The sequence below is a fragment of the Camelina sativa genome, chromosome 5 (genome assembly GCF_000633955.1).
Source record: "Camelina sativa cultivar DH55 chromosome 5, Cs, whole genome shotgun sequence".
Lineage (NCBI taxonomy): Eukaryota > Viridiplantae > Streptophyta > Magnoliopsida > Brassicales > Brassicaceae > Camelina > Camelina sativa.
This window is the reverse complement of record NC_025689.1, coordinates 15126654-15144135: the sequence shown is the minus strand read 5'-3', so window position 1 is coordinate 15144135 and position 17482 is coordinate 15126654. Positions and strand designations below refer to the sequence as shown.

Below are 17482 nucleotides of genomic sequence, written 5' to 3'. Positions count from 1 at the left end.
GGTTCTTTGATTTTTGAAAATTAGGGATGTTTGAATAATCAGTGTCTGTTTGTGTTTTTAGGCATAACTGTAATTAGGATTAACAAAATTAGCCATGATTGATTGCTTTGTGTCTGTTTTTGCGATAAACATGTTAGCAAGCTTCTTGTAATCATTGGACTAGCCACTAAACTAAACCACTAGAGAAGAATATTGACGAAGTTGCTTTCTTAGTCGTATTGTTCTTGTAATCATGGTTTTGAGGTTCTTGCGTATCGTTTTCTCCAATTGTGGTGATGTGTTGTTGAGAAGCTTTTTCCGGGTGCGATTCAGCTTGCTCAGGGAGTTAGGTTGGCTATGGCTGTTTTAGCTAGGATTTATCGCGATATTGGTGTCTTGAAAGTGCATCTCGCTGGTAGTAGGGAAAAAGAGACCGTGGTGGTGAAAGTCTCCGCTTCAGTTTGTGAAGGTTTGGGCTTTAGAGAGAATCATGGAGTTTCAACTACCAGTGCAGCCAAGTCAGTTAGAGCCCTTTGAACCACATATAGCACGGTGACACCAACATACTGATCATGCTGGCAGTCAGGATGTGTCCTTGAAGATATTAGAGCGGTTGTGAACTCGGCCAAAGAAAGCTTTGAGTTTTGACTATAGTCCCTGTGAAGAACTTCAAATTCCAAAGGTTTAAGTGGAAAATGACCGTTTGATTCGTGTAATAAGACCTGAGAGACCACTGTAGGCTTTGGTCGGTGTTTGAGGTTCGCAAAACTGGTTGAGTGTTTTTTTCCATATATTAAAAGGTAGGGTTCAATTAATAGAGTTATCATCTCCCCTGCCTCTAAAATCATCATGAAGCTTAGAAGGAGAAGGGCTTCGGAAGTGGTGAGTGTTCCTAAACCACGTTATTAAAGTGATTGATTATGTTCTTCGTAATACCTCCAAGTGGTCTATGGTTCCGAGGAGAGCTTGTTGCCTGAATGCTTATACATTATCTTTCGGAGGGCAAAAGATTTTGGGGGTGGAGTATTCTCGCTTGCTGCTACCATCATGTGTGATCTCATTCATAAAGATCCCACTTGTTTCAATGCTTTAGATTCAGCTAGTATAACGTCTTGTTCTTGTTTGTTTTTGGATTAATAATGCAGCTCGGCTACTAACAGGTTGATCACATCAAAGGATCATGCATTGGTCATCTCGATGCTGATGGGGTGTACACTGACATTGTTAACACTTTCTTGAAACGATATAGGGTGATGCCGACAGTGGAGTCAACAGGCTATGTCAGAAGAAGAAAGTTGAAGCCAAACAACAGTAAGACCAACAAGCTTTGTTTTCTAGTTTCTAGGTTTCTTTTTGAAATCTAGATGTGAACCTTTGTCTTCATCACAATCTTCATCACAATCTATTTCTCTTCATCAAAATCTTCTCTTTTCACCTATGTAACATATCCATCAAAAGTTAAATCATGATTCATGATGACTCTTATTTAGTATTCTCTACTACTATATCAAGTTTGAGTTTCATATTTACTATCTCTGGTTTAACAAGTTTGAGTTTCATATTTACTATCAAATTTCAAAAAACAATTTTTTCAAAAAATAAATGCTTGCAAGATGATTTGGTTGAGAATATTTTGACAAAATTTGGAGCTAATCAGTATTAAAATTAATCATTCTCTCCATTTATAAATTGCATTTCTGTTGTAATATGTATTAATGTTTTTATTAAGTTTTGTATGTTTGAAAATTAATAAAAATGGAATATTTTCTAATTTTATAAAATCTTAAATGTTTACACATTTATACCACTTATATTCTATTTAAAATTTTTAAATTTTAAAAAACAATTTTTTCAAAAATAAGAGACCCAAAACAAGAACCTACCAATAAATAAGAAAATTTTATCTAAGAGATCATGAGTTCTTATATTCCAAACAGTACATAATTAATTCATAAAATATTTAAGAACTCCCTTTACTCCAACCCACCTATAAACATTCTTAGGTCATTGGCCCTTAAGTAAATGGGCCTTTTAAGAAAAAACTAACCGAACTGAACTGAAACCGGTTTAGTTATAAACCGGATCTAGTTTTTCTGTTTTACTCCGGTTTAAATTAACAAGTCGGAGCGGCGGAGAGGGAGAGAGAGGAAGGCGATGATGTTAAACCCTAGCAATGGCGGAACCGAGGAAGAGGAGAAGAAGATGAAGAAGGCGAAGGTGATTGTGATAATGGGTCCAACAGGGTCTGGGAAATCTAAGCTTGCCGTTGATTTGGCGTCTCATTTCCCGGTGGAGATTATAAACGCTGACGCAATGCAGATTTACTCTGGACTCGACGTTCTCACCAATAAGGTCACCATCGACGAGCAGAAAGGTTTCTAAATTCTTGTTAATTTATCATAGATAGATAGATGACTCTGCTGTTAGTATATAGTTCGAGTAGATGTAAGCTTGGTTTTGATGTGGATTTGGTGATTATTTAGGAGTGCCTCATCATTTACTTGGGACAGTGAGCCCAGATTTGGAGTTCACAGCTAAGGATTTTAGAGACTTCACTGTTCCAGTGAGTACAAAGTTTTAACTCTGCTGCTCTGTATCTGTATATCAGTGTCACAGTGATCACCTTATCTAAGTAATGGTTTTTTGTTAATTAATATTATGATTGATTTGTTTCAGCTTATTAAAGAGATCGTTTCTCGCAATCACATTCCAGTTCTTGTTGGAGGAACAAATTATTATATACAGGTAATCTTCTTGTCAGTGGTTTTGTGGCTACACCTCCTCATAGTTCATCGTTCTTATCGCAGTTAATCTTATCTTTTAAGTTACCTGTGCTTGACGCAGTTAATCTTATCTTGTTCATGTAGGCTGTTGTGAGTAAATTTCTTCTTGATGATGCATCAGAAGATACGGAGGAGTGTTGTTCAGATGTTGCTTCAGGTATCTAGAATCTACTACTATCAACATAACAGTTTTTTATTGAGAAATTTTAAGACTGGATAATGAGATATAATGTGGTGACAGTGGTTGACAAAGGCTTGGATGTTGAGTCTGTCTGCGGGAGAGATGATTTGAGCCATGGATATGACCTTCTAAAAGAGCTTGATCCTGTGGCAGCAAACAGAATTCACCCCAATAATCACCGAAAAGTGAGATTTCTGATTCGCTATTTTCTTCTCTGTAATAGACAATGCTCTTGAGTCTTGAAAATATATGAGTTTGCTGGTCTTACACAGTTTCATGCAATTTCTGGTTTACTCACTCTGGTCCGATTTTTGTAGATTAATCGATTCCTGAGCTTGCATGCTAGTAAAGGAGTTCTTCCAAGCAAGCTATATCAGGGAAAGGCTGCAGAGGTAGGTTCCTTCTTTACCCCAGTTCAATTTGATTTATAATCATGCATATAGATGTGAAGATGTGAAATATCTCTATTACATAAACTATTATCCCCTTTAGTCAAAACGAGTATTGATAGCCCTTAAACTGCTTTGAGAAGTTAATTAACTAATGTATTGCGGCAGGGCAGAACTGGGGCTGCATCGATGCCTCTCGTTTTGATTACTGTTTGATATGTATGGACGCGGAAACCCCGGTACTGGACAGATATGTTGAACAAAGAGTCGATTCCATGGTAGAAGCTGGACTACTCGATGAAGTATATGACATCTATAAACCAGGAGCCGACTATACTAGAGGCTTAAGGCAATCGATAGGCGTCAGAGAGTTTGAAGATTCCCTGAAAATGCATCTCTCTGGGAGACATGCTGAACAGTTAACGAACTCAAGCAGAGATGATAAGGCTATGAAGGAGAGTTTGAGGAAGACTCTGAAATTCCCGAAAGATGACAAGTTGAGGATTATGTTAGAGGAAGCAATTGATAGGGTGAAGTTAAATACCAGAAGGCTCGTTCGTCGTCAAGTAAGTCCTCTTTGATGAACAAATTGTGTTCTTTAACTTGTCTAAATTGATCCATCAACTCTGAAACGTTTCATTTTATGTTGTGTTTCAGAAAAGGAGAGTGAGTAGGCTAGAAACTGTCTTTGGCTGGAATATTCATTACATTGATGCAACAGAGTACATATTAAGTATGAGTTATGTGTTTCAGCAATGTTTCAAGTAAATACCATAGCTATTCGGAGAACAAACTTTAAGAATCTCTCTTGTTGGTGTTTTTTCTTGTTATTAAAGGCAAAGCTGAAGAGTCATGGGATGCACAAGTGATTAAACCTGCTTCAGAGATTATCCGGTGTTTCCTGATGACAGGAACTGATACGGGTCGTGATTTAACATCAGGAAAGTCGCTTGAAAGAGATCTATGGAGTCAATATGTTTGTGAGGTACTATAAGTTTCTGTCATACACAGCATCTCTTAACTCGAGTGGAATATATCACTAAATACTGAAGCATGTTGTTGGACGCAGGCTTGTGGAAACAAGGTACTAAGAGGAAGACACGAGTGGGAGCAACATCAACAAGGTCGTACACATCGTAAGAGAACCACTCGACTCAGAATGGCCCAAACTTTGAAAAGTAGAGATAAGCAAGAAGAACCAATTCATGAGTGACTCAGATATTACAGTAAATGTGTGTCCCATTTAGACTCAAATATTCAAAACCCATCCCATCAACGCATTACGATTTTTCTTACATTTCCAAAATCAAATGTCTATTCTAATAATCACATCAGTGTCTTATAAAGGCATTACAAAAAAATTGAATGCCTAATCTATTGTCAACAGTTTGGTAATTAAGGGCCATATTATATTGAATGTCATGAGTTGATTGTTTTAAAAAGTTTGGAACAAATAGTGTTAGTTGTTGCAAAAAGGGAGAAAGAGAGGAACAGTTATCCAAAGAGATAGGGAGGAATGGGGCTGTAAAGGGAAAAAGTGATCACGAGATAAATTAAAGGAGAAGTAAATAAGTAGTACTTATATAAGAAGAGAAGAGACCCATCATCATCACCATCATCATCTTACTCCAAAAATGGTCCCTTGAGATCCTTATATGTCTTTTAATAGACATGTACGTATCATACGCTTACATTACTGCAAGTCTGTAACCATAACATGGTCAGCCTAATGAAGTCATTATTGTTATTTTATTTTGAAGATATTTTGTAACTTTTCCTTTCCAAAAACATATCGTCAGTTTAATTTAACGCAAAACTTTTGTTCTTCAAAGTATAGTATTAGTGTTCTACTTTCAAACTTTCAAGAACTCACAAATAAATTCAGCAATCCGGCCAAATTCTTCGGTTACCATTTAGACTATATATGTCTTAGGTTTGCATTAGTTAGAAACAGAAAGAGATTTAGTTGGTGTAATTTTGTAAGTATTTGGGTTGTGAGTTTCCACGATAATTGAATTGTAGAAATGTTGTGTTGGCCGACCTGACTGAAAAGTAAATGATGTCAAAAGATTTTCAAAAGAGAACTGAGGGATATATGTAGAGTAAAGGTCACTTCTGAGTTCTGAACAATCAAATGCATAGTTACATTAATGTTACTTTGGCATTGTACCAATTACTATAAAAATAATTGTATTCGAGGACACATATATATAATAAAAATGTTAAAATAATAAAGGATAAATAAAAAATAGACATGGTTGTGTGCCTATATATATGGGGTACACTAACATTTACAAAGGACACATGCAAGGGCCATGTGAAGAGAGCCTAAGCAAATTTAATGCTACTGTTGCTCTGAGATACCGTTACTTATTCTTGCTTTAACTTTATTTTTCATTTTTTTTTTAATTTATATTGACTGCTCCTCTTTTTGTTTCCATATTAAAAATTTAATTTTTCGTGGAATGTGTTATACTCTACGAGATTAATTTGTAAAAAAATAAAAATAAAAAATAAATAAAAATGATAATATTAGTTTTGGCAAGGAAGAAAAAAAAAGAAAAATGATATTATGTTTGGCAAGGAAAACAAATTGACTGCAAGAAAATTGATATGATTATATGGCATGTAATTTTGGAGTATATGGAGAAGAAATTAATAATTTGCAGAACAAAGAGTACTTGTTGGATGAGTATATAAGTACTAGTAGTAGTAGGGGAAGGGACTGATAGATTTTGATTCGAAAATTAAATTGTAAGACAATAAGGGACCACTCATGAAGGGGGTGAAAGCAATATAGTCACTGTGCAGCACATGTATCTTCCTTCCCTTTCCAGTTCTTTTTTTTTTCCTTCACATTGATAAAAAAAGAAAGAGAAAAAATGTTTAATAATGAAGAAACTTTTATGGAGATTGTTAAACAAAATAGAAATTATATTCTTTATAGTATTTTCGTCATTTTTTATTTGTGTATATTCACTTCATTTTGCAAACAGTTTGAAGTAATATGTTTATCAAACTCGTAAAATTTTATTGTGTTTTCTAATTTAATTTCAAACGAGAATCGTGAGAAATTAATGAATCGTGTAAAATTAGTTAGTGTTCAAGTTTAAAATCTAATCTCGTTGTGAGGTGCGAGTAATACAATCAAGTGTGTGTGAGCCTAAAAGCTCTAGTCTCATTGTGTCATGTTAGTTCGACAATTGGTATTAAAGTTTAGGCTAACATTTGTAGAAAAAAATTGTGTTTAAACAACTTCAGAGCATACTAGGTTTTTAATAACACATCTAATTTTTAATATTTAAGATGAATTGAGAGTGTTTCAAAATAATGAAAAATGATGTATCAAATAAGTCAATTGATGAAAGTTTGGATATTGGTTAAATAGTTACAAACTAAAGGCATTTATACATTTGCTACCATGAGCTTCATACATTTCTCACTCATATGCCATAATCTGCAATAGCACAATTCAATTTTCTTGGTATTCTCGACAACAACAAATGTATTTTAGGTTATCGTCACCTTTGTGGTCTTTCACACACGTTCATCTTCAGGTTGACGTCTCCAACACCAAAAATATCCATAGCTAATCCATCTGCTAGATATACATTCCCAAAATTCTCAGTAGCATAGTTTTCCATTATGATATGGTGTCGTGGTGTGAAAAGAGACTCCTAAATGAAGGACCCAAGAATCGATCTGACTAGCAGCTGAAGAGATTGATGTTTATGCGGTTTCAACAACCGCAACGTGAGATTCACTTCTTCTTAAAGATCAGTAGACACTACCATTGCATAAGTTATCACTAAATTAGCTCCAACTCTTTTGTTATCTTTTTTCTTCTATAATGCTCAATAATTTTTTTTAATGTGGCTTTTTCCATAATTTTAGCACTCTGCATGTTGCATGGTCTTAGAATGACCTCGTCCATTGCTTGACTTTCCTCTACCTTAATTCCGGTTTGTTCTTTCTTGATTTATGCCTCTGTTCTCAACATTGAAAGCATAATTCATTAAGGTTTCTTGTGACACCTTGGTTTGAGGAGTGGTTTAAAATAATTGATTTGACCAAAATATACTTATCTTTTTGGTCAACCATCATGAGAACTCCACACTAAAGCATGCTTGAGCTGAGAAAGTTTTAGGATGGGTGACCTTCTGGGAAGTGATTGTCGAAATTATGCGAGTGGGGACAAAAACACAGGAAAATATCATTTGGTGATTTGTAGGGTCAGTAAAGTCTTAAAACCCTTCCGGACGTAGAAAAATGGCCATCAAATATGGATGGACTCACGGGCCGAGAGTTGACGTGGGGCCCACCAAAAAAGGTAGGCTCATGGATTGGGAGTGTACATGGGACTCATTGTGAGAGATGACACTTGGAGCATTACAAGTGGTATCAGAGCCTAACCCAGACTAGTGTAGAGTAAAGAGAGCTAACACCATTGGGGGTGAAGGTCTTGGGGAACAACAAGGACACTGCGGTTTGCTAGTGGGGGTGAACTGTGATACCCCGGTTTGCAGAGTAGTTTAAAAGAATTGATTTGGCCACCTATGTCACCAAAGTGCACTAATATTTTTTGTCAACCATCATGAGAGAACTCCACAGTTAAACATGCTTGAGCTGGGAAAATTTTAGGATGTGTCAACTTCCGGGAAGTGATTGTAATGAAACGAAAATATAAGTGCACTTTTGCGGAGAAGATGAAAAGATAAGTGACACCCCAGTTTGTGGAGAGGCTTAAAAGAATTGCTTTGACCACCTATGACACCAAAGAAAACTTATCTTTTTGGTCAAAGGTCCAGGGAGAACTCCATAGTTAAGTGTGCTTATGCTGGAGTAGTTATAGAATGGGTGACCTTACAGAAAATGAATTTCGGAACTGTGCGAGAAAGAACAAAATACAGGGAAAGATCATATGGTGATTTGTAAGGTTGGTAAACAAGTCTTTAAAGCCTCTCAGACGTAGCAAACCGGCCGTCAAATATGGATAGGCCCACGGGTCAGAAGTGGACGTGGGTCCACTAAGAAAGGTGGGCACATGGACTTGGAGTGGATGTGGGGCTTAAAAGAATTGATTTGGTCACATATGTTACCAAAGTGCACTTATTTTTTCTGTCGAGCCATCATGAGAGAGCTCTGCAATTAAGCTTGCTTGAGTTGGAAATGTTTTAGGATGGGTAATCTTCCGGGAAGTGATTTTCAGAATTGTGTTAGTGAGGACAAAACACAAGGAAATATCATATGGTCATTTGTAGGGTTGGTAAACAAGTCTTTATAGCCTTATGGACTTAGCAAACTAGCCATCGGATATGGATGGTCCACAAGCCAGGAGTGGACATGGGTCAACTAAGAAAGGTGGGCCCATGAACTTGGAGTGGACATAGCGCCCACTAAGAAAATTGGCGTTCGGAGCATTACAAATGGTATCAGAACCGAACATAGATGAGTGTGAAGTCGAGTAGGCTCATCCCATTGAGGGTGATGGTCTTGGTGTGCAACAAGGACGTTGCGATCTGTTAGTGGGATGAATTATGATACTCCGGTTTGCTGAGAGACTTAAAATAATTGATTTGGCCACCTATTTCACAAAAATGCACTTATCTTTCTGTCAAAAGTTCTGAGAAAACTCCAGAGTTAAATGTGTTTATACTAGAGTAGTTTCAGGATGGGTGACTATCCAGAAAATGATTGTCAGAACTGTGTGAATGTGTGAATGAGGACAAAACACAAAAAAAATATTATGTGGTGATTTGTAGATAAACAAATCTTTAAAGTTTCCTTACGTAGCAAATCGACCGTCGAATATAGATGAACTCACAGATTGTGAGCGAACTTGAATCTACTAAAAAAAGTGAATCCATAAACTTGGAGTGGACATAAAATCCGCTAGAAAAGTTGGCGGCCAAGGCGCTACACTTCTCCTGTATATATCCTTCGAACTTCATCTCAAGAATTCGATCTCGAACATCAATGAATTTTAACTTCTGATTACCAACAGAATTACTAATTGTTGCCGTCATGGACTCCTAACTATATTTGGCGGAGATGCAAATTCTAAATTGGTTTTAAACGACTCGAACCAATAATTAAATTATATGGTATTGTTATGTTGACCGAATAGTTTATTTTGTACATGTTTCATTAAAATTATAGTTATATATCTTGATAAATACTTATATACAGAGACATGGTTAGGCATATGATATTCACTAGTATAATGTTCTTGGTTAGAGTAGACCAAAATTCTAAAACTAAAACATACACATTGTCATTTACAATGTAGTTACCTAATACTCTCCAAATCAACCAAACTATATAGAAAAAATGATTGGGATGTCACCACCTAAATTTCTCCTAACCGAAACAACTTAACTAAAATTAAGCCATTACTTGACTTTTCTTTTTACAACAACTTCACCATTAAAATGTTAAAAAAACCCTCTATAATTTACAATTGTTGTCACCTAAAACTAGAAGAACTTGTTCCTTCAATGGGATGTCAATTAAACAAACTAAAGTTGGTGGAACTTGAAAATCTAATCCAATATATACTGTGTTGTAAACTTCATATAAAAGATCATATTAGCTCATTCATATACTTTTATTAGATTAAGAGGAACATAAAAATAGCATGAGTAGATTCTAGACCTTTTAACTTTTGTACTTTAAAGAGGCTCCATGCATATCTTTATAGGCGTGCACATATTCCCCCCATATATTCTCATCTTATTTCACACTCTTCAATTCTTCTTCTTCCTTAACCATATTCATCAATTACTTCAACATTTATGAAAAAAGTAAATGTATAACTGCAGATGAGCCTACATAGTAATAGAGATCACAATGTTGCCTAAAAAGAGAGTCATAGAGACAACAATATTTTCCCAACAAATGACTTCAATTTAAGATCAGGCAATGCTCTTGAATTTATAATAAAAACCATTTAAAAACAAAAAAACAAAAACAACTCCTATGAAGAAATTCACATTTTCGAATTTCTCAATATTAAATCACAACTCAAAAAAAAATGTAAGAAAGAAAAATCTATACTCCTCCCAAGAATAAAAATAATAATAACGCAAACCCATTAAAATAATATTCTCAAATATTAAAAACAGAATCAAATCACCAATTTCTTGTAAATCTCAAAAACTAAGAAAACAAAAAAAATTGGTTTTTCTTAGTTTTTGTTTTTAGTTTTAAGTCTTACAGGCGTAAATGAGGAGAGAGAAGTCAAGCTTGTCTTGTTCATCATCTTTCTTAACCATCTTCTCTTCTAACCAAAGCCTGCTACTGTCTAAACCATTCCTTGTCCTAAACATGAACACAGCTCTTCCACCACCACAAGGTCCTCCTCCTCCTCCTGGATTACTAAAGAACCAATCATGAACATCCCACATCAGATCCACAAGCAACCCATCAACAAATATCGTCTGATTCCCTCTAAAGTTCCATTGAAGCCTCTTCACTTTAATCACCGTCTTCTTATCGATACAAACAGAGAGAACAGGGTATTGATGATGATGATGATGATGAACGCTCTGTTTCAGACCCTCTGTTTCTTTATTACATCTGATGACGATTTCGTGCGAATCTCCTGTCTCAACGAATCTAGCTTTCGTGGAGTAGAAAGTGTTGTTCCCGGTGAAGTGTTCTTGCCGTGAAACAAGAGAGAAATCGAAACCGATATCGCCGGAGAAGCCCTTTTTACGGAGAGTCTCTTCGGATGTGTCACCAAGAAGAAGACCCAATTGAGCATCAACGAGGACGATAACGTAGAAACCATTGATGGGCTCAGGACCACACAAGTTAGAATTGTATTTAGCGGAAGAAAGATCCCAAAAAACCTCGATTCTACCGAGATCGGAGTCGACTGATTTGTTACCTTTCTTCTTACGGAAGAAACGAGAAGAAGTGTTGAGTTTGAGAGGCGTCGAAGGGTTTTGGTCCGCGGAGGAAACAGAGATGCTTAGACCATTGTTGTTGTGTGGATTGCACCATGTGACCTTGATGATGAGATGGTGCTTCGATAGAGTGATTCTGTAGATGCTTGTAATGGTGGTTTGTGTTGATGGTATGAGAGATGGTGAGATACATACGTTGTTGGTAGTGTACTTTGAACAAGATGATGATGACGATGATGATAATGATAGTGATAATGGATGTGTCACGTTTATAGAGTTCTCGCTAAAACATGACACCAAATCTCTCATCTTTCCCCAACGAAAAATGTGATTTGGGTTAACAAAAAAAAAAAAAATGAAAAACTTCCCCAAGTTGGGGTTTGTTCTGTTTGCTTCTTGAGACAACAAAGTGTGTTTCTTTTTTACTTGAGAATCAAAAAAAAAAAGAGAAAAATGTTGGGAAGAAGAAGAAGAAGGATGAAGAAAGTAACAAATCTGGGTTTTTTTGAAGGTTAAAGATTGGGTTGCTTTCTTTTTATTTCTCCTCTTATTCTCTCTTCTTCTTTTTCTTCTTTTTTTTTGGTTGAGAGAGAGAGAGAGAAATGGATTAGGGTGTGTGTGTGTGCTAAGAAGAGTGGAGAAGAAAGAGGGTGAATTTAAGTAGTTTTGAGCTTTCTTTATCTAGGGGACACAATTTTTGATTATGATATTTTTTTATTGTAGTTGTATGCTTAACTAATTTTAAAAGTTTTGTAGTACAACTTATGACTTCTAAGACTTTAATTTTGTTTTAAATTAATATAAAGAAAATCAAAAGGGATTGAAATTTGTTGTTAGTCATATATAACCTTTAGATTAAACCTTAATTTTTAGAAATTAATTTGAAAGGTTTATATACAAGAAAGATTAGATTTATGATAATATTTTGACATATATTTAATTTAGGATATATTATAGATGAATTAAAAATAAGTTTGAGGTTACAATTAGTGGAATTTTTCTTAATTTATTTTGTCAACGCAAATCACAATTAGTTTAAGAAACTGTCATAATAAGAACAAAGGTTAGTAACATATATATAGTATTACGAATACGTTTTTCATTTCATTCCTTCCAGTTCCAGATATCGTAGTCAAGTCGAGAGTTACAACTTACAAGCCAAAAGCCAAAAAAATTATGGACACTAATTACTACACCAAAAGACTACTGGTTTGTTGCGATTAATAAAAATACAAATATTTATGGATGGAAAACAATATCACCCGTTTCGAAAATCAGATATTTTAAGCTAGGAGTGTGTATATAAATTACGTATTTGGATTTGTCAATAATACAAAAATATTATAATAAATATACTCTTTCTTCTAAAAGACTAGAGATTTTTTTTCCTCTCTTGTCACCAAAAGACTAGAGAATCTTTTTTAAAAAGCTTAGACAATAAATAGTATCTTATTTTTTTTTTAACGTGTTGATTTATTATTATTGTAAATTACGAAAACTGTTATACTCACCATAAATTACACTTCTTCTCCATGCGTAAATTAAATCATGACGAACAGTTCTAATTGTGCATCGTTGAAGATCTCCTATAAATTGTTATCTCATTAATCTGCAACTTAATTAATAAATCACAGTATCTGGGCGTAGAACCCTAAACCTCTTGGTGTAAAAGTATTAATCACCATATCTCATTTGTTCATGTTTTAAAACTTAATTATACTAATTTTTAATATTCAAAATATCCATCAAGTTTTAAGAAAAGTGATTCTGCGTATATATATATATATATATATATCACCAGTTGTTAAAACTATAAATAGAAAATACGTCTGATTATAACATTAAGTGATAGGTGCTCAAATAACGCTTAGACAACCACTACAACGTCTAAAATTGTATAGACCTCACTTCAATTATGATTACACATTTAATTTTATAAGATTTATTTTCATATACATGATTACAAACGTTTACATGTTGTTTGATCGATATAAATTAAATTGTTTTTGTCTAGCTTTATTTACTATTTCATATTATTATTTTAATAGATGTATTTATGTAATATATTTTATGATATTATATTTATAATGTTTTATGTTGTAAACCCTTAACTGTCTAAAATTTCTAACCCCGATTAATCGTTCTAATTGCTCGGTGTTGGGTTACTGCCTGCTTAGCACTTAATGCTTTCCTGAAAAAATGACTAAAACTAAAATTTCAGCATTTTATTAGTATTCTACAAAACTTTTATCCAGTTTAGTCTGTTTCACGAACATTAATTCAACTATTCCGTTATTCCTCTATTATTTGACATATCAGTCATGTCCTTTAATAGTTTTGTCTTTCATATTATTTTTAGAATCTGCTTAAATTAATATCTGGAATATCTTGAATATAGTTCTTCAATTCACTCCAAAACTCAGATATCAAATGTATCGTATTTGCAAGGTTTAAATTAGTTGGATTGAAGATGTTATTACCGAAATACGGATGAGGTTTTGTAGCAAAAAAGGAATCATCATTCTCGGAACAAATTAGATCAAATCTGAAAATTGCAATAAAGGAACTCTGAAATATGGATCGGTATCGTTGAGTAGTATAAGGGAGCTGCCTCTAGACTTGTACTGGCTTGCCGCGAGTGGTATCAATCTACGACTAGGAGAGGAAGTGTGAGCAGGCTGTTGAATTGTCTACACCGCTAAATGTTAGAACTTTGTTTGTTAGCTCGTATTCGCCGCATAGGTAAGTTTTATGCAAATTCGTTCTTTCTTAAAATATTTTTCTATTATCCAAATGATAATGTTTTAGAACAAAATTTTATTAAAAAAAAAAACCAGTTTTTAATTCAAAGGGTCTTCAAATATAGCGTCAAATTTTGATACTGTCAAGCTTTACCAAATTTTCAAACATGTAAGTGCATGATTATTGTGTTGATTAGTATCTCATATTAGTTTGGACCTTATTAGTTAATTAGTGATGCTAGTATGTTGTTTTGACTGAAATCTAGTACGAAAATAGAAAGTTGGGTAGTAGAACACGGTTGCTTTGTTTGTTGTGACATATCGATGTAGACATATTTAAATCCCACTTATACAAAAATCATGTTATCACTTTATGTTTCTTGTCGTGCATAAATAACATTTTAAAAAACCATAAAAAATGTCTTATATGGTTATGAGTTATAACCAATACCGCGAAATATGTCGTATGAAACAAGGGACGAAAATATTTTGTAAAAACTTCGTTAACGCTACACTCTAAAATTGTATTTTTACAAGGTTATAAACTTATAATACCATATTGTTAGGTTGTTACACCGATATCTAAACGACATCACTACATCAGTATGAATGATTATGTGGATTGAGTTGGAATCAATGTTCGACCCCAAACGATATAATTTCTCCTAAAGCCCAGGTTTGCTCCATCAATTTCTTATTTGTACTTCTTCGTTAGCTTCTCCTTGTACCGAGTCATGATTCTACTTGTCCGAAGACTGCAACTAGAACATGATCGCTCAATGTCGCTAAGTTGGTACAAAAGCTATCTGAGAACCTTGCCTTTAGATTCACCTAGGGTTGTTACTCATGGTTGGTTTAGCTTGAAAAATAACGGCATTATGACCCCATCTCATAGAAGTTGGGGTTACCGAAACTTTTTCAAGTGTCCTACTCCGTCTCGCCTGTTCCCTGAACCCAATCAAGAGATATCTTGCATCTCTATGGACGTTCCAACTATCTATGCTTGGTCAAGTTTCCTCTGTAGCAGAACATTGGTGTCTCAAAAGTTGTGTGATAGATTTGTTTGTCGAGGTCAGTTTATTAATTCTGCCCGGATGCTTGCTTTGTGTAGCCATAGTTATGACTCTGATCCGACAGCTTGCTTGAACCCTATCCTTAAACACTTTGATCCTTTGTTTCATCTACCGCCATTATATCGAAAGCTTGTGTATGTTGACATTTTCCAGGACCAAACTGATTACAAGATTTGTGTGGAATTCATTTACCTCCATTGCCATGTGAGGGATGACCCACCTGCTTTGTTACGGTTTGACTCCCATTACCTACGACACCCGACTATAGCTTCATCTAGTATCCTGAGGTTTGTTCCTAAAAGCTTAAAGGACTTTGATCATATGCTCTTGAACCTTCTCATGGTGGCGACAACCCCCATAAGCGTTCCCCCCGTGGAAAACCTTTTTACAAGTTCAATCGCGTCATCCGTTAGAGCCGTTTATGACCACTCGCTGGTCGAAGATCTCGTGAAGTCTGACTTCAAGTACGAATCCGCTTTGGTTCCAATAGACATCTCAAATATTGTAAAACTGTTTCAGTTTGAAAATCCCTTTGTTAAGCTCATGGAGCTTCTATCTTTAGTTTTCTTTGTCTATCATGAATCATGTTGTAAGAACTCACCTCTTGCTGAGGTTTAGATTGAATGAAAATTCATGTTTGTCCAAAAAAAAAAGAAAAAAAACCAATACCTTGAAATATGTCGTATGAAACAAGGGACGAAAATGTTTTGTAAAAACTTCGTTAACGCTACACTCTAAAATTGTATTTTTACAAGGTTATAAACTTATAATATCATATTGTTAGGTTGTTACACCGATATCTAAATACGACATCAGTATGAATGATTATGTGGATTGAGTTGGAATCAATGTTCGACCCCAAACGATATGATGATGATACTAATCACTGACAACCAATTTGTGAATGTAGTTATTGTACCCTAAACATTTTGACGGAAACATGATGGTTCTTTAATAATTAAGAATGATGACCATTCCTTATCAATTACTTATTTAGTAATTTAGTAAATTAATCAAAACCTTTTATATGTGCTCGTTATTGCTGTTGAGATAAGAAATAATTATTATTTTTTTCTTGATAAAATAAAGTGAAAGTTTAATTTTATAAAGACAGCCTAACATCTGGAGATCCGAGAACAGGTATCTTGCTTTTGGAGCTTTCTGACTATTTAAATCAAAATGTTTTCAACTTATGTTCGATCTGAGATTTTATAATATACTCAGATTCTAATTTGTTTCCTTTTGTTTTGAATGCTCGCAAAAATGTGTTTTCTTGTAGGTAAGAGAGTTAATGTATGATTCAAATTTTCTTAGTTTGTTTCATCTCCATTAATTGGTTAAACCTTATATATTAATATTAGAATGTTAAACTTTTTATAATAAACAAATATCCAGTTCTACTTTTTGTTTTTGTGGATTTAAATTCATATTGTGACAAAACATCATCGAATTTAATACAAACTATTCGGAATCAAGTCTGACAAATGCATGTACTCTGTCTTTTTCTTTCTTTATATAAAAAAAACGTTTTCCCATACTTAATATTAAATCAATATGTTCTCTATTGTTCTTGGAGTAGTTAACTGCTGGGAAAGTTCTTAATTACGTGATTATGTGGGCAAGTCAAGTTTGTCTACAAGCCGTTGACCTAGTAAATTAAAAGAAGGATGATTTGTCATTTGTATATTTTGACATTCATAACGAAATTAGTGAATATACATACAAAATATATTAAATTGGTAGAGATGCAGTGAAGAGAACTTACATTAAATTGAGAGAGGTCAATGCTATTGGGTTCATAAAACTTCAAAAACAAATTAAAAAAGTCATGTGGCTGCATGTGGTATATGAAGGTACGTCGAAATCAATTCCATTCCATGAGTCTATTCTCCTACTGTCTTTTTTTCTCTAGTACTAGCGTTAGAGTGACTTTTTACATATATATACATATATATATATATATATATATATATATAACCAAAATATATATAACTTTGAAGTACAACGATGATGAAGTCATGAAACAAAGCTTGTCATGTAATGATAACTAGATTATAAACAAAAATCGATTAACAATGCCAAATGTCAGCATCAATTACCAAAAATCCAGTAAGATCATGAATGGGAAAATGGGTATATCAATATGATGGGCATATTTTCACAAGTTGGAAGCATGTATATTGACAGAATAATAATGTTTGATATTTTGCATTCTAGTCTCAGCTAATTTTGTAAACATTAAAAATTGGAGCATAGTACTACATTTAAATTAGTGAAAGAGATTGGGAAAAGTAAAATTCATGAGTGACCAAAAACATAGCCTAGTAGTTTATGACTTGTGCTAGTCTCGTCATAACATTACCACGTTGATTCAAACCCACGTATACATATATATGATAGATGAACAATTTTTTGCCATTAATGAT

General features: G+C 34.2%; 2 protein-coding genes across 5 annotated transcripts; one reads left to right on the top strand and one right to left on the bottom strand.

Moving 5' to 3' along the window:
* Positions 7-4727, top strand: LOC104786946 (tRNA dimethylallyltransferase 2-like). Of its 4 annotated transcripts, none has more exons than XM_010512432.2 (12): positions 7-861; positions 1125-1290; positions 2101-2353; positions 2463-2542; positions 2656-2724; positions 2847-2919; positions 3004-3128; positions 3261-3335; positions 3506-3898; positions 3990-4065; positions 4169-4317; positions 4402-4727. In XM_010512432.2, exons 3-12 carry the CDS (start codon positions 2134-2136, stop codon positions 4543-4545), a joined length of 1404 nt encoding a protein of 467 aa, XP_010510734.1. In that variant the 5' UTR covers positions 7-861; positions 1125-1290; positions 2101-2133; the 3' UTR covers positions 4546-4727. The 4 variants fall into 4 exon arrangements, with proteins under 4 accessions (XP_010510734.1, XP_010510733.1, XP_010510731.1 ...); XM_010512431.2 differs by having other exon boundaries at positions 7-1028; XM_010512429.2 differs by having other exon boundaries at positions 7-1290.
* On the bottom strand, positions 10240-11892 carry LOC104786945. Its single transcript, XM_010512428.2, has one exon. It carries the CDS (start codon positions 11549-11551, stop codon positions 10538-10540), a length of 1014 nt encoding a protein of 337 aa, XP_010510730.1. The 5' UTR covers positions 11552-11892; the 3' UTR covers positions 10240-10537.